This window comes from Cygnus olor, chromosome 20 (genome assembly GCF_009769625.2).
Source record: "Cygnus olor isolate bCygOlo1 chromosome 20, bCygOlo1.pri.v2, whole genome shotgun sequence".
Taxonomy (NCBI): domain Eukaryota; kingdom Metazoa; phylum Chordata; class Aves; order Anseriformes; family Anatidae; genus Cygnus; species Cygnus olor.
In genome coordinates, this window is record NC_049188.1 from 7,992,874 (window position 1) to 8,016,018 (window position 23,145).

At 38.7% G+C, this 23,145-nt stretch overlaps 1 protein-coding gene across 1 annotated transcript in view; it reads left to right on the forward strand.

The window, feature by feature from the left end:
• The first annotated feature begins 15 nt into the window (after positions 1–15).
• TRPV3 (transient receptor potential cation channel subfamily V member 3) overlaps positions 16–23,145 on the forward strand; it is a 35,843-nt gene continuing 12,713 nt past the window's right edge. The window contains exons 1-8 of the mRNA XM_040532793.1: positions 16–543; positions 929–1,190; positions 6,655–6,804; positions 12,037–12,145; positions 16,307–16,429; positions 19,736–19,840; positions 21,498–21,581; positions 22,639–22,796. Coding sequence (XP_040388727.1) covers positions 16,311–16,429; positions 19,736–19,840; positions 21,498–21,581; positions 22,639–22,796 — 466 coding nt within the window. The 5' untranslated portion in view covers positions 16–543; positions 929–1,190; positions 6,655–6,804; positions 12,037–12,145; positions 16,307–16,310. The remainder of the gene's footprint in view (positions 544–928; positions 1,191–6,654; positions 6,805–12,036; positions 12,146–16,306; positions 16,430–19,735; positions 19,841–21,497; positions 21,582–22,638; positions 22,797–23,145) is intronic.

The following is a 23,145-nucleotide window of genomic DNA, read 5'->3' on the forward strand; positions in this document are numbered from 1 at the left end:
TTTACTTGGCTAGATATTTGCATCTAGGCTGTCTCATGAAGTGTTAGAAATAATTCCTGTATTTTTTTTACTGGTTTGTTTGTTTTAATTAAATGCATTGAGAATTTCCCACAATTCAGAGCTGTCTGTAAGATGGTGAGCTCTTTTTTGCTGCAGGTTTTTTCCCAGTCTTCATCCATTTCTTTCGCTCTTTGAAAGTGCTCTCATGCGTTTCTGAGATCTGAGCTGACATATTCATTGTTAGCTAACAGGAGCTTTGCTAAGTTTTGTGGGTTGGTGCAAGTGGCCAATAATGGCGGGTATTTTGTTGATAATACAAAAATAACAAAAGGCCTATAGAAAAATGGTTAGCACTCAACACTCTGGACATAATGGATTTCATACTTTGTCTGCTTTTAGATTCTCTTTTAAAAAAGTGTTTTTGTGAGCAGCTACAGGCCCCGATTTCGTGACTTCCCAGCCTTGAAAACTAACTAGCCATACTATAACAAAACTGGAGAAGGACTCATAAAAGAGCAGTAAAAAAATGCCAAGAGACCAGAGGTATGTTGTTGTGAAGAATGTTCCTTGTAAAGGAGATAAATGGGGGGACACAGTGAAAGAGTAGAAAATGAATGATCTAAAGATATTACTCTTTTCTCATAACACAAGAATAAATATACTCTGTGAAATTTTAAAGGCTGGATAGTCAAAATCAATTAAGTGTTTCTCTTACAGTGTCTGAGTAAACTCCAGAATTCACAGTTATTGTTACTGAGGCCAAAGGCTTCACAAGATCCCAAATTTGACATTTATTTAGATAACAGATTAACTTTGCATTAAGTAAGAGACAGTGGTTATAGAGAATATATGTTTCGAAGGTCAGATGTATAACAGCATATAACAATAATTATCTTGAAATCATAGTTTTTGTTCTTGACTTTAACAGCAACAACAGGAGGAAAGAAATCTGATGCTGCAAATCCATCTGGCTGGACTTACAAAGAGAATCAGGAAAAATGTCTGAGAGGCAAAATAGGCAAATTTTCTGAAACTACAGATAGAAACCTGGAATGAGAGGAAAGAATAGGAGGGACTTGGCATCCTCGTGAAAAGTGACTGGACAGAAAGTAAAGATAAGAAAATTTGTCTTAGACAACTGGCCCAATAATCCAGTGATGGACCTGTGCAATCCTGTTGGGCAAGAAAAGGTAAATTGTTTTACCTTCTTTACTTGTTATGTATCACTAAAACACATAGACCTAACAGCTTTTAATGTCCAAGTAGATTATGCGTGTACAAATATCCTTAAGTCAACAAGGTTTTTAAGCACGGGTTCCAGTTTGAGCATGTGCACTGTTTCTCTGGCTGCATTCAAAGTACAGTTGTGCTAAAGCACTTCTGTGAAATTCAGCCAGAGTGCACACAGCCTTTTGTCAGGGAGAGCCCGTCATGCTTGGCCTCTGACGCATCCAAAGTTTGCGGTCAGATAACATTCATGAGTCATTGTGGTTGAAAAGTGGTACGATAGATGGGTCAGTAGCAAATCATTGGGAAACTTGAAATCAAAGATGTAGAAAAGTGAGTCAGCCTTTGAAAGATAATTTTCAAAATATCTTTTTTTTTTCTGCTTTTACTAAGATACTGAAACATTCACTATTTTTTAAGAGAAGCAATTAATGTATTTACATACAGACTGCCCTCCACTGCTAACACTGTTAGGTGGATTCTGGGTTGTTTGGAGTTTTCTTTTACCAGGGTCAGGATTTCTGACAGTGCTGCTTTTTGACAGGGTACTAAAGCAATAGAGTTCAACAAATCTTAAAGCATTTAGCTTATTTGAAATGGTAGCACCATCTAGAGGACTCATAATACTTGATTCTTTTGTTAACTAAGTCATTTAGGACAAATGTCACTTTTTTGATAGAGTTTTGCAGGGCATACACATAAAAACTTGCTAAAGGATTTGAAATAATTGTTTCACAAAAATCAGAATTTAAAGCCAACAAGCTTTGTCTCTCGAGGACAGGGAGACCACAAAAGATGTTCAAAGTTGGGATGTTGAATGGTATACCGTTATAAAGGTGTATCTCTAAGCACTTGGCAGGACTCTCTGTAGGTTCTACGCAAGACTTGATTATGCTCCGCACTGAACATAGCAAGAGGCAATCTGTATATAAAACAAGTACAGCTAAGTAAACAAGACAGGTTGAGGCAGCTAAACTCCAACTGTTAATAATAAATGTAGAAAGGGGCCAACCAGAAAAACATAGGTTCATTGCCTCCAAGCCTTTATGTGCCAGCGCAAATTTATGCACAAATGCATGTGGGGAATGTTATCTATCTGGAAAGCATTCCTGAAGTTTCATAATTCCCTGTGAGGGATCCATTTCTCGTAATTATCTGCTTGTATAGAGACCTAATCTTACTGGTTAAATTCTGCCTTCATTTACATGAAGGGCCTGTCCAGGAGGATTGATCAGCTGCGGTGTATAACCTGAACAGAATGTTGATCTCTGCCTTCCTATCCTTTTCTGTTCCAACAGGATTACCCAGAGCACAAGGGACTTTTTATGAAAAAAAAATTAAATGCTGAAATTTGGAGTTAAAATATATATCAGTATAATGCTGTGGTTGAAAACGTAAATGGCCTGTATTTGTGGGATAGGGTGGTGCTGGTGGCTTTTTGGTTGTATTTTTTATAAATCCCTTAGCCTTCTTTGGGAGGAAAAAAAAATCCCACTTTCCTAAAGTAAGTTATTACCAACCTGTCAGAATTTCTGTCTATATCATCACTCATTTTTTTTCCACGGACAGAAATTTGTTTCCCAGAGCTGGGCCAGTATAGCTTGGCACTCCAACCTGGTGTCACACACGTTTATTTAGACTCACTTGGCCACGGCTCTGTTTGCCACAATTTACTTCCTTCATCTTCATTGCACCTACGTGCATAGAACTGTTTTGTAAATCAAGGTGTGTCCCTGCTAAGGCAGACTGAGTAGGATGCCTACAGGGGACATGCTGGTTCTGAACAGAGAACACACAGACTTACTCTCATGGTGGAGGGTTGCGACTAACCCCAAGGGAAGAGACGTGGCTTGTCAGGAAGTATTTGTGCTTTAAGAATGGCTTTGCTAGAATCGGCAAGCTGTTATTTCTACTACTAGACACCTCCACTGTCTGAGGAGGAGTGCGGCTTCGCAATAAATTAAGCTATTTTTTGGGGGGGGGGGGGCGGGGTTTGTTTTGTGGACGTTCTGCTTAACTTGGCAGCCATATTTTGCCATGGTCCTACAGAATCTGTGTATTGAGTACTTGGGGATTTTTTCAGTCTGAAGTTTGAATAATTATTCCACACTCAACATGGTTAGAAGCAGCACGTGGCTTCTATTCCCATGCTATTCCTTGAGGTTTGCGGGTGGTAAAAATCTGTCCTCTCAGTTATTAGTCACATTAATTTGTGTCCACAGTAAGTGCTTAATAGAAGATGACCAGGTTCAACAACTGTATATATCCGCCAGCTCCCAATAACCACACTGGCTCAAAAGCAAAGGAAATGAAGGGTGCTCATGTGCTCACATCTCCTGTCTGTGGGTGACTGTAATTAGTAATGAGCATAAATGTGTGTGTGTGATAAGAGATAGCAAAAAGAGGTGAGTTGGACTAAGGTGAGTTGAATTGAACACAGGCTGTTGAATGTGTAAAAGCCAAACTGTGGTCTCAGTGTGTTACAGCACTGCTATACCTACGACTTGTGCCTAGTAAGTCATGTAAGCTGCTGCATCTTTCAAGCTCCAGTAATTTCTGAATTAGTTGAGAAAAATATATATCCTACCTGAAAAACATGAAGCCATACAGCCTGTATTAAGAGTGTGCTTACTGTGTCCTCTTGCAACAGCTGGCATTGGAGCCTGAATAGCCCTTGTCTTAATTAAACACTAATGTTAATCCCTTCTCAGGCAGCATATAGGCAGTTTTTTGGTAAAGTCCATGGAAAACTCCACAGCCCACAAGAGGGCCCCCTAGCTATGTGCAGGGATGCTTCCCAATACCTCTGGAGTACCCCATAGCTGCCTTGCCCCAGGAATGCTGCTCTCCCTCTGACACCACTTTGTCCTGCTTTGCTGCCCCTAATCAGATTCATTATGCAGAATCATTTTTATCTTTGCCAAATGCCAGGTAATCCCATTGCTCTTCCATGGCAAACATCTGTGTCACGCTAACACGTTACTCAATCAGGCATCTTTGCTGGAGTCCCTGGTACTCAAAAATCCCCAAGGTGTTTGCCCAACAACTGCTGTACTGCTGCAAAACACAGGGTGTCCTGCCAAACCCATAACCTTATGGGATAAAGCCAGTGGACTCAGGTTCTGATGCTGGAAGTTTTCAGAACACTGTCAGTAGGAATTTGATATGTTTTAGGAAAAAAAGAAAAAAACAAAAACAAACAAAAAACACTGTTGTGGTAAATCTGCCAAATTCAAAAGAATCTATGTACATTAAAAATCCCAGATAAGGTGATGTTTGGAACAACCCCTGTGGCCAGTGTGTTTGGATATTTAATATCAGCTTGTATCTTTTGGTGCATTAGAGAGAATCTTCTTGTAACGAAGGTACTTCTTATGAATCTTTCTTGCTCCATTAGGCAATAGGCATGGATTTACTGGGGCCTGGAAAGAAGATGTCTTAATTGACATTGCCAGATGCAGCATAGAGATTCTGAGTCTTCTGATGTGGTTACAGGGCTCTGAAGTGCTTCCCATCACCCACATCATGCAGACTGGGGTTACTTCTGACTCTGGAATAGTTTCCACAGAGAAAATATGGACTGAATTTCTCCTACATCAGATGTTAAACTGTACAAAACACTTCAAAATAGATGATGGAGAGAAATAGTTATTTCTCCGGGAAGGAGAGGAAATCAAATGATCTTGTGAGACTTCTGCCTTTCTGGTGTGTTTGTGAAACTGGCTGAGCTGCATCACTATTAGTAACGCTTCCTGTTTCAGTATGCAGGCAATGAGTGGGTATGGAGACATAAACGTTTACAGAATCACTGAGGTTTTCAAATTCCGTCATCGTCCAGAATTGTACTTCTCTGTTGTTGTTGTAATCAACCTCCCTGAAGGTTTTAGTCACCCTAAATGTTGCTATGAAAGGTTATGTCGCTTGGAATTGCCATGTCAGCTGACGGTGGAGCAGACAGGGAGAGCAACTCCCAGTTACAGGAACTGAAAGGAAGTGTCCTACTCACTCAGCCAGAAAGAGCAGTTTTAAGCCAAGTCATCAAATGGAAGCCATTTATTTCCAAGCTGATATAATAGGTGTAACCTAGACAATTCCTCTTATTCCAAAGGAGAATGTGAATAATGAACCACTCAGAGAAAAGGGATCATGTCCTCAGTTTCCTTTAGAGGGGGAAAGCCAAGAGTGTTCAGTTGGTATAGAGCAGGACACAGTAAAGGCAATGTCCCTCATTACCAGCAAGATACAGAACAGTGACGATTAGGGCTGGAAATGGGCAGAGGGTTCTCAAGAGACTGATTTGCAATGATAAATGGAAGCAGTTAGCTATATCTTAGCTAAGGACTGAATGACAGAAAATAGAAGCATTGACAAAGAGAGGACATGATCTGCATAATGAAAGAGGTTTTAATGAGAATAATCGTTTGAAATTAGGACAGAGAAAATGTATCCTGAACAAGGTGATCTGTCCATGGGGCACATACGATGTGTATCTTCTCAAAGAACTCCCTTTGAAAACACTGGAAGATTCAAACTTCAGGCCATGTATGCAAATACATCCGGTGTCATGCTGACCATGGCAACATGGGACCTACAGATTTAGCTCTCTCATTTTGGGGAAACAAAGTATCAGAGGATTTATTTCAACTTGTCAATGTTCGCCTTGAATTCTGCTTCACTTATTTCCCAGAAAGAGCTTGACAGCAAGTGGAAGGGACCTGCAGGGACTTTATTTTGTTAATGAGCATCTGATAGGCTGCTACAGTTGAAGTGAAGTTTAGATCTCAGTATATAACCTGCGAGTGGGTGAATTTTTGTTTCCCTCATTTTTTTTCTCAATCTCTAACTAGATCTTTGAAGGGGAAAGAACTATTCCACAGATGCAGATGGATGAGACTGATGATTTTTTTTTTCTTTTAAAGAAGGAGATTTGATGCTCCTTTGACTGAACCATCAAATGACCAAACTACTAGTTCAATGTGAAATTATTATAACATTAAGGTTCCTGACCAGTTTTGATGATTAGCCTGGAAAGGCTAATAAGTCAAACAACAGCCGAACAGATGTGAGCAAAAAAAATGTAGCGTATAGGTGTGGCACGCTTTGTTCACGGTGTATTCCTTGAGGCATTTTCATATTGCTTAATTCCCCTGCGCTGCTAAGCGTTACCAGAAACTATGCACCACAACTGAAGATTTACTAAGGGTACAGACTCGCTCTGAAATAGCTGTAGAACAACCCTGACCTAGTTGGGACTGTGAGGCTCAGAACAGCCAAGTTTGTGCTTTGAAAGCTTGCAATGAGGTGTTACGCGTTGGTTCCTGTAGGAGATGTGGTGCCTTTCTGGGTGACCCCTAAGTCAGAATCAGTGGAAGGGAAAATTGCCTGTTTTATGGTCTTAAAACTGTTTTTATTTCTTTCCTCAAATAGAAACCTCAGAAGGTTTCATACCCAAGCGAGCCTCCACCACTGACCCTGCATAGCCTGTGACCTACAGCACCAGAAGACAGCACGTGCACACAAGACAGACACAAGAAGTGCCCAGCACAGCACTCATCGATGGACTGACGACTGACAAAGGTCTTTGTAGGTCTGCGCTGTTACTATGTGCCTTGGGAGTGGCAGGGGATGCTACCAGTAGCACAGATACAGGAAAACGAGCAAGAAAAAGTCATTCATCCTATCACTTATTATTATCTTGTGCTTACGTAGTCCCCTGTAACTTTGCCAGGAGAGGGGATAAACGTGACCTGAAGTCAAATTCCAATGCTACTCATATGACGTGGATTTTTACTACACTGATTTCGACTCATTTAGGACTGAGCTCGTGCCTATATAGAGAATGGGCCACAGCTGGGGGAATTAGAGAGATTCAGCTGGAAGTGACCACATTAGCAGGTGGTAAAAGAATATAAGGAGCGGGAGGAAGGAAGGTATTCCTCCTTTTCCTTTCCATGAGGGAATGGGTAGCAGCTGAGATATGGGATCTGCTTTTTTTTTTTTTTTTTTCCTTCTCCTACTTTTTCTATATTAGAGTAGCCCCTGTGAGCTGTAGCCATGGTTCAGGGCACTGCTGTGCTAGGATCTACTCAGACTGGCTGAGGAATGTCTAGGGGTATCAGAACTGCAGCTAGAGAAAGCTGCTTGAATTGGGTCCATAAAAAGTAGTTTGGGGAAATAGGAAATAAATGGGGTGTCTGACTGTTCGGTGATTCTGGCAGTCCCAACAATAATGCTGTTCTTTCAGTGCATCAGGCTCATCTCTCGTGTTTGCCTGAAGGAAAAATAAGATGCACAGAGACATAGTTGCAGGGAGTATACTTGTGATGGAGCCTACAGTAACTTCTCTATCAATTTGGGAATGGGATTGCTCTTTTATGGCAGGAATCTCTGAGGAATAAAATATCCAGGCCTGAACGTTATGCAAATGAACATAATGATATTGCTGAAGAGGCTGACTTGCCCCTGCAGTCTGGACTGTACCAACTGGCAGGCGATATCCCAGTATTTTTCTGGAAGGATTCTTCCCCCAGGCTGTTTCCTGTTAGATGATGGTCAAACACTTACAGGCTAATTTATTTCTCTGTTGCTCAGCTGCACAAAACAATCTCTTATCTCATGGTTTGTAAGCATGCTACTTAAATATTTGCAAATGCTATTCAGTTGTTTGAAGCAGTAGGCAAAGCTCTTCATACGTGTGTGAAGCAGCACACAGATATGATCCTGGAACAAGCTCAACTTTGAGTGGAGGAACGGGAGAACATTTTATGAAAATATTACTGAAGCTATGTTCTTGAAGAGCAGTCAGGAGTATACTATTTTAATTCTTCAAGCTGAAGTCTATGAATCTGAAAATGTTTATTACTAGTTGCTTTTATAAAGCAAAATATGTGTCCAAAAGTGTTAGCACTGTACAAAGTCAGTACAGACTTCTGATGTTCCTCATAGTCCTTTATTCTCAACTCCTCAGAGTAAGAATAGTTTAAAAAAAAAAGTGAGGAACAGAAACCTTTAACAACATCTGTAAATCAAGGTATGATTTTTCAAGGTGAAAAATCATGTATAATTCTTAATTTTTTTAAAAAAAAGACTAAAGCATTTACAGAACTGACTGAATTTATCTTTAAAATGGGGAAATGCTGGCATGCAAATATAGGGGAGGTTTTCCATCTGAGATGATACTTGTATTGTGAGAAGAGAAAAAGCAGCCTTTAAAATGCAAAAAACATCTCTTTGAATTCACATAGAATTCTATGTGATTCCATTCTTTTGTAGGGGAAAATGAGGGACAGTAACACTGATCTATTAAGCAATAGCTGTTTTATTATTTTTCTCTTATAAAGTTTGTGTAAAACTGAAGGAAGGTGCTAAGGATCAAGGTCAATCTGTCAATTTGAGATGGGACGACATATCTTTTTACTGGTGATATAAAAAAGATGTTGCAAGAGAGACAACTGACTCCTTATCATAGCTGACTGAAGAGAAATCAATAGCGTGAATCCTATTAAGGCTGGGGAATGAATAAGTACTAAAAAAATCTGGCTCCCCAAATCAGGAGTTCAATATTAGCAAGCAAGCCACTGAGATCAGATCTCTGCCTTGTTACAGCATCACTTCCCCTGGAACAACTGCAGCATTTACACTACCTTAAAACACAGTGAGCAGCAAAGCAGCCTTTCTGAGCTCTGTTAGAGTAGCACCGTGGCCACACTTGTGATTTTCCTGTTCTCTCCCACATCCTTTCTGTCTCTTCATCTGCTGGAAAGTTAGCTGGAAAGTCTGTGGGAAACTGATAGTATCTTACCCTTCTTAGCATACCCTACAGAAGTACATCTTCATGTGGTTCTTCAGTATAAAATGTATTACTTGCATTAAATGCACATACATTCTTTTAAAACCATAGATCTTTTGGAGTCTTCCCACAACAGACCAACACCTCTGAATCCCTTTTCACAGAAACAAAGAGAATTTAAGTTCATTTTTTCCACAGTGAAAAAATCATGAAAGACTCTTATGAATCAATTAAACACTATGCTCAGGGGAATTGGGCTGCTACTGGTAGTTGGCATGCATAGTGTTTTAGTACTTAAGGTTTTAAGGAGCTTGGGGAATGGAATGCTGACAATAAGTAATTTACAATTATCCATGCTGTTACCTGTTAATGTTAACAATGCTTTTTAGACAATGACTTTTCCTCGTAGTGACTCCCTGTTGGGGTACTGAAAATCACAGAATTAAATATAAAATCTGAATAACTTCCTAATTCAGGTTTAACTCAGATTATGTCACATGTCAGCAGAACACAAAATGCAATTCTGACTCGCTGGTGTCAAATGGCAGCTCTCCAAATGCTCAATCCCTCCCATCTGGGGCTTCCTTCATCTTGTTCATTTTATTTTCTAGTGAGTCTAGCACTTGCTAGAAAAACAAAATAATGAATGCCAGATAAGGCGTCTGCTGCTTATTGGTGCTGTGCAGACTATCCAGATCTAAGGTCTTGAAGTAATTTTTCATAGATATGTGCCTAGTTATTAATGTTCTTGAACTTTATGGCATATCTCTAACTGAAGCATCTGGTAGCCGTTGTAAAACTCTATAAAGTGGTCTGCATAGCCGTGATACAGACTATTGCAAAACGTTTCATGGCTTGTCAGAAATCTCAGAGTGGAACAGGTCAGGGAACATAAAGGTTAAGTGGGTTAATAATTAAAACTATAAGAAAATGGTTGCACAGATGTGACTTACTATAGTTCTGCCTCTCATTTCCTGTCTTTTAAGTTTACCCTTAAAAATTCTCTGTTCAGGCTCACAACACCTATGTGTAGCACATGACGTTCTTACCTGTTTTCAGGAAGATTAGCTAGAAACAGTCTGTGCTCATGGTTTGTGAATCTGACAATTGCATGGAAAAGGCCACACTTAGGTTTAGCAAGCCAAGGCTGTCCTCATAATGGAAGGAGAAGCTGTTAACGTATACCAGCCAGGGTGAAGTGTAATTCTTGGGCGTGTGAATTTTTACAGCTCTTACAGTCTTCTACACCTTTTCATAGGCAGGTTTGATACAGGGCTCTGACTCTTGCTGTAGCTTGTCCCAGTTTTTCGTTTTGGATAACTGCCATGATGTTATAAATAGACCACACTGATAGGTCCTATATTCTGCTAAACCACACAGGTCTGGGTGCTTTCAGATATAGCTTTCTAAGTTCAAAGTACTGCTTGCTGCCAAACTAATTTTCTCTCCATAGCAAAGGAATTTAACTGCTCTTCTACTGTGGTTTATAGGAGAGTTAAAGCAAAGAGTCCTTAAATGCACCCTCACCAGATTTAATCTGACTTTGCCTATTTTCACATGCAGTACTCCAGCTCAGAGTGACTTCAATTAAACAGTCTCTTGTAGTTTATGTGGAGAACTAAGCCGATGTTCTCCCAGGCAAGATTAAATGCCAGTATTCAGTCCTTATTCCAGGTGGTTAGACAAGCAGCTAAGAGTCCATCAAAGCAACTGACTCTAGACTGCAGCATATTAGCTTAGGCAGTCATTTGACAAGGCGTGAACAACTTTACCCAGTGCAGGGTTTGGAATATATCATCATAAATTTGTGTCAGGCAAAGCTGGATTTGTGCTCAGCTCATCCAACCAATGCTCTCCTAATGCCAAATCAAACTGGCGTAGGCATGGCCCTTTTCACCATGCTGTTCTGTGGAAGCTGATTCATTACCAGAAACATCCTAAAGGTATTTTATGTTTGTATTTCCAAATTCTCTATCCATTTCCTACCAAAAAAAAAAAAAAGGGAAACACAAAAAAAATACACTTGACTCTTTCTTACCTTATTTACAGCTGGAGAAAGATTTCTGGTTTTCAGGCCTGCACAGTTCCCCTTGAACTCACACCTTTTAATCAAGTAAAGGAAAGAGGAGCTCTATATCCATCTCTTTGGCCTCACTGCAAAGACATACAAATTTTAAGTGTACTATTTCTGGTGATAGTGGAAATATTCTATTAGGAGAGCAGAAGAACTTATGGTTACTCTTCTGGCATGTCCCAAAAAAGGAGTCTGCATTAACCATTGCTCGACAGCTCAAAACTAGCAAAGCTGAAAAACGCCACTCCCCGTAGTTCGCATAGCAAGAAGTAACACTAGCACTGTTTATGTGAAACGCCTGTTTGTATCCTCACAGACCCTAAGGGTACACATTCATCAGAAAATATGCAGATAGGGAAAGATCTAAACACACCCACCATGTTTTCACTGACATTATCGCTATGAAAGTGTAATATTTTCTAAGCCCATTTCTACTTTTTCAAAGTGATAACAGAAATGTTTGCTTTCTGGAGCACTTAGCAGGATCATTTTCTCATTTTTGCTTTGTGCTTTCTGAATAGTTCCGTAATATATAATAAACTAAGCATGACATTAAGGGATGTCATTTACAACCCAAATGCATGTGCATAACCATTTTCTTTTGAATACAGTATGTAAACTGCAGAGCACTGTGATCGTTTGAGATATTCTACTGCTACTATTAAGTCATCTGTAAGCGACTCAGCTTTAGTAATATTTCAGTATATAATTATTGCGTGTGTGTGTGTCATCCCACTTTGGCAGCTATGAAGTAAAGAGTTTGTTGTCTAGCAAGTTTCTCTCTGCTGCCTAATTTCAGATGTAACAAACCCTGTAAGGCTGCAGTACTCCAGTGCTGTACTTATCTGTGCTTTCCAACAGCTGAGCAAACCGGATGACTGAAGAAGGGTGTTTTTGCGTTTTTAGGATAGTTTTGAGCTTGAATATAGCTTTACTCATTTGGCAGATCAGTCTCTTTGGATGTTGTCGAAGCGTCAGTGGGCCCTAAACCTGAACTTCATTCGTACCATTTGGAGCTGCCTTCTTTATACTGAAATGCAAGTTTTGTAAGCAGGGTAAGTTCTCTGAGAGCTTCTGTGGGTGTTTGGTGTAGGTGTGATGCTTTTGCGGAGAATGAAATCTGCTAAACTATCTTCACTGAATATATCTTTCAACTGGAGAATACTTTTCTATTGTGCTTGTTGCTGTTTTTCAAATTTATAAATCAGTCTTTCTCCCAAGATGTGCCACATGAACTCCTCAGGCATTCAGAAGTTATGAAATATGTAGTTAATTTCATTTATACTTCTCGGCCTGATGCATTGTGATACTTCCTAATTTCTGTGGTAAGGGGATCCAAAATATAGTGACATACAGGCTAACCTTAAAAAGCATTTTCATCTCCTACTGAAAGGTTCAGTCACTGTTGTGACTGTCAAAAGCAGAATACCTGGCTGAGCAGAATAGTCTTTATTTCAGCTCACTAAAATTTCTTCTTTTTATTAAATTTGGAGATAAACAGGTAAATAATTTTAAAGGACTTTCCACACAGAAGAACATTGTTTTTTCACAGAGACTTTTAAAATTCCTGTTAGGTAAAACCTTCATAGGAAAAGAAAAAAATTCTCACAAAGAAGAAAATGACTTTTTCATAGTGCTTGAGGTTTACTACAGCCCCTCAAAAGTTAGAAAATCTTACAGAAAGTTTGAAAATCTTACAGAAAGGTGAATCTCTTTTTATCAAGTGTGATTTCTGCTGATCGGATTTATATACCATAAATAGCGCACAAAATTCAAAATGGACTTTTACTACAGTTCCTCTGGGAAAGGGGATTTCTTTTTATGAGGTAGTAAGAATTATTTCATAGGTGCTCGAAAGCATCACGGTCTGTGCTGTGGATGTTTGAAGGGTCCTGTGAATGAAACAGCTATTGGTAATCACTTCCTCTCCTCTGCTCCTAAGGAAGAAGAGACCTTTGTGCCATGATAGCACAGATAAATGTTTCTTTTTATTTGTACGATTCTCTTTTTAGCCACTGTGTTTATACTGTCATTGATCTATAGAGATACTAATATGTATGATTTTTCTTTGTCTCAGGTAAGCACAAGGTGAGTCTGTGATAGCACGTAACATACTGAAAAAGTGGCAGAGTCCCATTCATCATTACAGATAAATGTCCTTTCCATATCCCCACCACACTGGAGGTGACGTATCGAGTCCTCAGCGTTCTCAGAATACTCCCCAAAATAATTCTTAATACTAAAATTAACACGGTATTTTTGTCTCACTGCCCACTTCAAATAGACCGCTTCTTTGACAGCCTGTAAGCAACAATTAACCAGATTATGAAAAAAAAAAAGTTACAACAAAAGATGACATTCTGTATCAGGTTACGTAGGCTACAATATTTATTACCTGACCTTCTCCAGACTGTTGCACTGTTTTTCTCCGTACCTCATAGATTACATAAAATGGTAGTGCACAGGAAGATGATGATGAAAGCAGTTGGTCATTAAACTAACAAGACAGAGGGAGGGAAGAAGCTGATAAGCATAAAAAAGCTCTGTTAACTTTCATGAGATTTGCATGAGTATAGCTAAAACAGGAACTGAGTTCTGTAGGACATACTGTCAAAAGCCCAGGCTCAGTTTTCATCTAGACATGCAATTAATCGTGATTAAAAATGAGAAGCAGACGCTACTTCAGCACTGTAGCAAGGTACTTCTACCATAGTGCCTGCAGTTATTTACTTGTGTGCACTCTGACATCTCATTTAAAATAGTCTCTGTGGCTGAGAGTCAAATCTTAGATGTACCTTTGAAAGCAGTAGTCCATGTGTTCAAAAATGAACCTTTCCTCTTTTCCTCCCTAAATTGTTTCGTTAAATCACTGATGGTTCAGTAGTCTTTCATCACCTAAATAAACTTCAGTACTACCTTTGACTATTTTCACCTCTCTTAAATGATGTTGCCTGCTCTCAAGTCATTGCTAAAATGTCTGCAGTGAAAATTAGCTGCAGGTGGGGCTTTTGTATTGCTCCCCCTGTAGGTGGGCCATGCAGAAATGTGGTGCTATATCTGAGCAGCTCTAGCATTGCTCACAAATCAAAGGCTCTTCCCTGTGTCCATTGTGTTTTACAGATTTTAACTTTGGTCTTTATTTTCTCCAGCTCTTGCAACTGCTCCCTCTGACCCCTGTAACTTTGACATGTGCCAGCTGTGTCCCTCTCAACTTGGCATCACATTTTGTTGACACATTTTTTGACCTACTGGTCTGTTTCCAACTATTCTTTTCCTATGAAGTCGCTGCTTTTGTAAAGCTGTTTAGTGCCCATCTCCATCTTATTGTAGTCCCCTGTAATTTATTTATGTCAAATACCACATTTGCCTCTTCCTCCGGATGGGAAATGTCTTTTCTCTGCTCATAAACTGCTGTGTATTCTAAAATCACTTGGTAAGAAGTAAATCGCAGAATTATTTATGAACTAAGCACAACAATAACTTGCTTTAGCTGTGCTAAGATAAAACGTTTATCTGTCTATTAACTCATACAACATGTGTCTGAAAACTGTATGAACTACGTTTTCAAAGGCATGGACAAAACTTTTTTCCTACTTCAAATATGTAATACCCAAGTTCAGTTTTTCTGTTCACTAATTGTGGTGCAAGCTACCATTTCCTTTGTATGCAAGTGTACTAAGTAAATCAAATTTGTCCTTTATAAATTATTTCTATGAATACTGTGATATGAGTTCTTAGGACATGCATCTACGTGGCATATTTCTGAGTTGCACTGGTATGATATCACATCTGTCTTGTAAACATGTCTACCGGTGGTAGAAAACACAAAATTTTATTTTCATTATTGTTTTTTACGCCAACCCTTTCAAGTTAGGCAGTACTTTCCAATATTTCAGATTTTTTCTCTGAGTTAGTGAAAAGAAATAACAACTGCACTTCCATGTATTTGGGCCTTATAAAGTCTCAGTTCTCTGTATTTGGGATGGAAAATGTCCTATATGTAAACATCTATCATATATACATTAACGGATTTATATTCAAATATTTGATATGCCTGTCTCCTTTTCCACACTAGGTGTCATGTCTTTTCAAACATGCTTCACAATCTACTTGCTGTATCTTGAGACAGAAGTAGAAAGTTTGTATGTACATTTGTCACGTTGTGGGAAATGGATGTAGGAAAGGAAGAACATGTAGTTCTTTTTGTTCAATCCTGCATGCAAATGATTTTTATAAAATCCTTGGGTATGGAGGACACTCCCCTGATTTGCTTGGGAATGGAACCATGACCTCGCAAAACTTACTGTTTCTACATTCAGTGAATTTTAAAGGATCCTAAATTCACCTTTTTTGCTTTTAGGTTATCGTTGGTGATTTAAAATGATGCCCTTGAGTATTATGTTGAGAAACAGGAAGATAATTATTCTTCATTAATTACAGAATTCATGTTATGAGCGTTTATAAGCAGATAACATGCATTAACATCTGTTTATGTTATGTGCTGGCAATCATTTCCATACAGCAGAGTCATAACTTTTTTTTTTTTCCCCAAAGAAATGTTGAGAAATGTTGACAGCACACAAAAGTCCTCGATGTCATTCATGTGACCATTTGTTTAGCTGAGTTCAGGCTGTGTACAGTATTTAGAGTCTGACTTCTGCTTCTGCTGTTCTCATGCATTCAAAAATTTCAGGGCTTTTTTCTGTGTTCACTACCCTTCATGTATGAAACCTCCCTTTCCACATCGTACCTGCTGCACAGATCTTTCTGAAATATGCCACTTTTCTAAAGTTACATTCTTTAAGAACTGACTACTTAGAATAACTGTAAATATGCACCCATTTTAGGGCAACTTATGAAAGCCAAAGAGAACATTGTGCTCTTTGCATTTCTCTATATAAGATATACTGGCGTTGTGACTGACAAACATCCTTCAGTTTAATTTGGGCACATACTTGAAGTTTCAGTTCTCCTGGATTTATGGTGTGGATTTTCCACTTGTAATGGAACTTCTCCTAGAATGTAATTTAATCAGTCTTGACTATAACCCTCCAGCCTTGACACACAAAATAACATGTATGTGCCTGATAACTGAAAAATGAAAAAATACTAAGAGTTGCGTGTTCACATGTGAAGAGATTGTAAACAGGCGATTTCGTCACTATACTTTCTTGAAATGTACAAGTGTTAAGTAACTGTGATTCTATCTACTGCAGAAATATGATTAAAGATAACAAAGAAATTGTTCCACTAATGGGCAAGAAAACAAATCCATCTGGTATTCCCCCTTCAAACCAGCAAGAGAAAAAGCCAACTGAGAGCACTCCCACAAAGAAAAGGTAGGACTCTCGCTCACTCTAAAACATTACAACTCCCTGTTATATCTACTATAGTAGATATTTGCACTGCAGTATCACTAACATCTTTATTCATGCTACATATATGGATGAGATAGACCTGATAAACAGAAGGTGCCTTCAAAAAATGGTGTGCTTATACTGTTTGTAAGTGGAAGAGTATCCTGCTTACTTAGACGTATAATGTGTTCACCCTGATGGGACAAATACGTGACCCCTATCCTAGAGACATCAGACTCAAGCACCAGCCTAAGTTAGTGTCTCCTATCAGCTAGGCTTTCTGCATCCAATCTATATACCTGTATAAACTTACGAGATTGTGGTCTATTAATGGTCAGCATTTCAATAGGAGAATGTAAAGTGATCACATGGCAGGGTACACCAGGTTTCATATAAAAGATGCTGGCCCGAAAAAAAAGGGACATTTCAAATTCAGCATCACATGAGAATGTAAAAGATTATGGGGAGACAGAGGTGGAATTAAAGAATAAGGGCTGGGTAGAGCAGGAGGTTTGGGAAATCCTATTACAAACAGAAACCTGAATTCAGTCTATTTTTCGTAATTCTGATTAATGAGATTTCTTATTTTATAAAATATTCACTTTAATTCGTATTTTATGCTAGAGAATTAATACAATGATTAAGGGTTTGCATTTAATATGAATAGAGAAATAGAAGCAGTAATTCATCCATGATACTACGTTATTGAAATTACCTAAGTTATTGTAGACTGAGGATGGATTTTCATTCATAAACTTTTCACTCTGTGGCTAATTACTAGCTATTATAGTAATTTTTGAACCTCTGAAGGCCTAGGCAATTGTGGCTGTTCTGACATTTATAATTTCTTAATAATCAGAGGAATCACTTTCTACAGAAAAGGTGTCGTAAGTTATTTGAGACCCACTGCCTGGGTGGCCCAATTTCTCCTCCTGTCATTAAATTTAAAAAGAGAAGCTCTTCATTTGAATTGCTGCACTTTGCTTGTAGAATGGGGAGATGAGGTATCTGAACAGCTTGCAATATACCTAGTACTCCAAAAATGGGCAATTCCATGGAAGATTTATAGTTAAAACAAATACTGGCAAACAGTGGCAAATACTACCCTTCACTTAGTTAATCTCCTATCTCCCATTCAGTTTTGTGGCATCAGTAACAGTAACCTTGGGGGTTTTGCCATCTCTTTACCAGCAGCTCAGGGTGTGACCACCAACATTCCTGTAGTATAAGGAATGAAGATCACGTGAATTTTAATGCAGTGGTTTAACGTGTTCTATTAATTACATGTTTCCATGCTGCTGTACTTCTATTGCTTCAAAATGCTTCCTTCTGGTATACTGTGCCACTGAGCAGCTAGTGCATTTCCATGGGTAGCATTTCTCATTTGGCAAATGTATTGGCCATGTGTACTTTATGAAAAGACAGTGACTTCCCCTTCTTGAAGCTGCTGGTATTTGGGTGGACTGGCAGTATGTAATTAAGCACAGGAAAACCAACAGGCATGCTGGGGAGGAGTGCTGCCAACGTTGTCAGAGCCTGATTATGTTTGTGGGCAGTGTTCCTGACAGTATGCACCATGGCCACGTACGCACTTGGTTATTTTTTGGCAGTTGTCCACTTTGCATGGTGGTTTTTGTTCTCCCTCCCCTTCCTCCCATGTTATCCCCACATAACCCACATACCAATATAGGTTAGGTATGTCAGCCTCCAAAACAGGGCCTACTTCATAGCTGTTGTATAGCTTTTGGTTGCACATGAACACACTCCTGGGAGAGACATCAGCCTGTAGCACACCATCTCCTCCTGGTGCTGAGCCAAGTGCAGGTGGGATGGTCCAGCTAAGCCTGAAGTGCAGCACTTCTGGCTTTCTGTAGATTCATTGTAGTCTCCAACAGCTGTTGGGACAGATCCTGCACATCATAGCCAGGGAATGCAAAAGCAAGATGAACCCATGGTGTTTTCACCCCTCCTTAGTCTCTCTGCCAAGATCCCAGTGAAACAACAGTGATTTACAGCAGCTGCGAATCTGGTGAGTGTGGTAGAAGTGATGGCAATGGTCCTGTTTCTGTCTAGGTTTTTTCCTGTACTCTGAAGAGTACTCTATGCCTAGGTAATTTCAGGGACACTGTCATGCTAGGCAGAAGTGGCACATCTTGAATGTTAAAAGGTCATATAAGTTTAAACACCTACACACAGTGAATTAACACTGGGATCCCCAAGAGCTTGGAAAATGATATGAACTAGGGCCATTATTAGATCGTGCTATTTTTAGCAGATGTCAATGGGTTGTTCAGTAGTGTCCTAATAACATACTGCATTTTAGCATCAGTATGTGTACTTTGATTCAACAGGATTCTTTGGGAGAGATGCAGTTAAAAGAAAGGAAGAAATACCCTAGGGACTAAACCACGTATATTAGGTGAATTGGAGATATTTTTCAGGTGACTACTGGAACATTTTAGATATGTAAGACAGTTTCTGAATGAGAAGCCTTGTGGGAGTCACTACGTTCACCACCGAAACTCCCCTGTCTTAGATGAAATGTAGTGTGGATTAATGAGATCTAGTAATAACAACCCATTGACTTTGCCTCCCAGCTCCGCAGGCTTTTAAAAGGCTAAATCTTCCAATTCTTCTCATATTCGCTTTTCTGTGTTGTTTCAAATTTCATTCCTTTTTCCTATAAATAGTTATTCGTTAGCTAGACATTGTTAAATGTCATGCACTGACTGACAAGATTCAGTTCTGGAGGGTGAAAATGTCTTATGTCATTAAACATGTGACCTTTCAAACTTTCTGATTTAATGTTTATCACTGCTGATGGGTTTGGAATGATGTAATTTGATGGCTCCTGGCTGGAGAAATAGGGGCTGCAGTAGAAGAGCGAGCATATTCACATATCTGTGTGTGTATGCATATATGTATGTCTGTTCAATAAATGTATGGCTTTGCATTTAGCCCTTTGCACAGAAGTCAGATGCAAGGCTGTTTTTAGGCTGATGGTGTAGTTGCTTAGACATGTCAGGACCTGATGCCATGCCTCCTAAAAATATCTTGGGATCTTTCGCCCATCTGCCAGCATGTAAGTACTGGACGCTGCCTAAATGTTGGAGTCTGGGATCCTCCCAGGCAAAAATAGACAAGCCTCTTTCCATCATCTTATTAGATATAATGCCAGCAAATTTAAACTGTCAGCATTGTCCCAGGCATTTACATGTACTGCTTTGTTTATTTTATGGTTCAGTTTGCTTTTTTTAACTAATATTTTTAATGCAATGTGTTCAACAGTTCACACTTCTTTCTGGAGATCGATGGTTTTGAAAGCAATGCAACTCCAAATAACACATCTCCCCCTGTGTTTTCAAAACCAATGGATTCAAATATTCGTCCATGGTAAGTTATAGGTGCATATGCAGTAGTCATATTGCAAATATATCTATTTTATTTTCAGCAGCTACTCCATATTTCTCCTTATACTTCAGAGCTAAAATTTCACATGGCTTTTCATAGATTTTGGTCACTTCAAAGACGGATCTCCATTGGAGGTCAGTTGTTGCTAGATAATTTACCTTTATCTACTGCTATCATTTACAGCGAATAAATCAGGCCTCAAATTTGAATTAATTTAAAATCAATACTATCTTCTTTTATTTTTTTCTAAGCCCCTTATTTGGGATATGTTAGTACAAATGCCATACACACCTTTGTGTGTTTTCTGCTAGGTGAAAACCACAGCTTAATTTAGCAAACCACATTCCCAGCTCTGTGTGCTAATATCTTTGCTCTGTTGCTCATTAACTACCAAACAACATGAAGATACTGAGTCTGAGATATTTAAGGCAGCCATTTACACTGAATGAATAGAGAAAAAATATGACTGGCTAGAGTGCACCAAATTTTTAAAAATTTGAGTGGTACTAAAAGCCAGTGATTATGAATAAGGGAAAATGCATCAAATTTAGCATAAGCTCAGAATTATCAAATGTTTTTGTGTTTGATGGATATCTGGTCAGCTTCTTGGAATTAGCTGACCATTTTATTTTGGTTTCAAAGGAAGGGTATCAAAGTTTCTGCCTCTCATTCAGGGACAAACCTGCACAAGACACACATATGCTTTGTCACCGGATTCCTCACGGTTTTCTGCAGAGAAGTGATGGACTGAATAAGAATGGACTCTGAGCGACCACCTTTGTTTCAAATAAATATCTGCAGGGCAATGTTAAATGCTTGCATTTTTGTCCGTACATCCACTTTGTCAATAGCTAATAGTTTAGTCTCCCGGAGTTATTAACCGGTGATAGTTCATCAAATCTGAACATTATAGAAAACAAAATTACAAGTGAAAAAAAATTGCCATCAATTCATTTTTAAGTCAGATCTGCCTTTAGGAATGTCTGGAAATGGCATAAGTAATTACAAAATACTAATGGCACTGAGATCCTTTAAATTTATTACCTAAATATGTATTTAGAGCCCCGTCTTCGATTTCTCTTAGCTGAGGCTTCCATCTCAGTCAGCTGCAAAATGTTCTTGAGTTGCCTACAGTGTACTGCGTAGTAAATGTTTAAATCACTTTCGTTGTTTGTTTGCAACCCATACTGATTTAACACTTGTTTTGTGTCAGATGACAAATTAAGGATGTGAAAAGGAAGAATGTAAGCTTCAAGGTGCAGCACTCAGGATGTTGCATAACGAGCACTGAACATTTAAAAAAAAAAAGAAGAAAAAATCTCCCACAGATCTATAATGAAATAACATAGTAAAATAACATAGTAAAATGTATGAAATAACATAGTAAAACACAAAACATGTGGCTTTCCTAAGGATTTTTTTAAATATAATAAAATCCTTTGGGTCTCATCCTTCTTACCACTCATTCGAAAATATACAAGGGAGATAAAATGATAAAATTAATGTCAGTGTCAAATTAGATTAATTTCAGTTCTACTGTAGATACTGCTTCCTAGTATTAACTGATTCTTCATGCAATTTGGCAAAATGTCTTCCAATATCTTCTTGACTTAGCAGTTATGCTTTTTGTTTTCTGCAGTGCATCTGGAAATGGGGAAGATATGGATTCCCCACAGTCTCTTCAGGATGACGTGACTGAATATAGCCCTAACGTAGACAGTTGGTGAGTAGTACATTTTCTACAGATTAAGTCTATCATAGGGTAGATATCACCAATTTTGTTTGACATTTTTCAGAAGTAAGATACCTATGCCTTTCTTAATCTTCAATAATTAAACTTTGAAGTGAACAACTCTAACTTCTGCTTTTCTCAAATCTCATATTTAGTATGAGGATTCTTCATATATAATTTCCGTTTCGTAGATAACAACACAGGATCCAAACCCTTATGTACAAAAAGGCATGAGAAAATGCCCAGAAATCAGTATTGTTTAGCAACCATACAATGTACAATGTATTTTTCCTTCAAAAGCCAACTCTCATGAGCTAGAAAATATTTCTTTTAGAGGTGAAACACTGCCCTCTATTTCAATCAGTATTAAGAAATCTTTGTTAGCTTGATGGAATGAACAAAATGTACTTTCTTAACACTTCTGAGGACTAGTAATCCTGGTAACTAATCTCACTGTGAAGAGAAGATACATAGCTGATGCATTAATGAGGCTTCCAAAGGAAATCAGCTGGGAGTATTTCTGACTGGGGGTTAAGTATTAAATCATTCCAGAGTAACGTATGACCAGGAAAGTTGTGTAAGAAGATGTGAGATTAAAAACAATCTTCTGCTGTGAGTGGGTTGGGTGCAGCTGGAGTGCAGCATCAGATAACTTCAGGCACTGAAGTCATAAAGTTGTAGACAGGTCAGAGAAGCACAGAGGGGAGTAATACTGAAGACGCTATAAAGAAAAGTGGAAAGAACCACATTCATTAGTATTTCTCAGCCTTTGTTTTAGAAAAATGGACAAACTAACAAAAATGCAAAACAAAATCACTTGAAAAATGTACATTGTCATTATAAAAAGCTCTCAATAGCCACTTCTCTGCAAATAAGCAATCTACAGAAACAGATCTATGCCAAGTTATATATATACATATATATGGGAATAGGGCCAGTATATGTAGTCTGGTGTAAGTAATTGCATTTCTTCTTCCTCTTGTGCAGAAAATAAAATAAACCCAACTAAACTGATTCAGCAATTTCATTATTATTTTTGATAATTCAGTGCTAACATATCACAAGGTCCTGAGCAGACAAGTGCCCGGAAGAAGTTGAAAAGATACATATTTCGAGCAGTATCTGAGGGGAATGTAGAAGAATTGCAAGGTCTGCTCGCAGAGCTGAAGGAAAGATCAAATGCATGTACAAACATGACTGTGCCAGGTAAGCAGTGGAGTTACCTGAAGGAATACTGATACCACTTCCGGCAGCATATGTATAGTCTAAAACTAGGAAATGCAGCAGCTACTTGCAAGTGAATTTGAAGTCACTTGTTTTCAATTAAATATATGCCATTTCTTATTTCTAAATGAAAGATTAAGATACTCAAAAAGCTACCTCCTTGCTGCCTCTGAGGCAACACTGGAGAATATTTGTCCACTGTTTATGATATGCTGAGGGTCTATCTGCACAGTATTCCCAGAGCCGTACCTAAGTTAGCCTTTTGCAGTATGAGACTCAAAGCTGATGTCTCTATCACCCTGTAGTCAGTCTAATTGCAGTATAGAGAGGG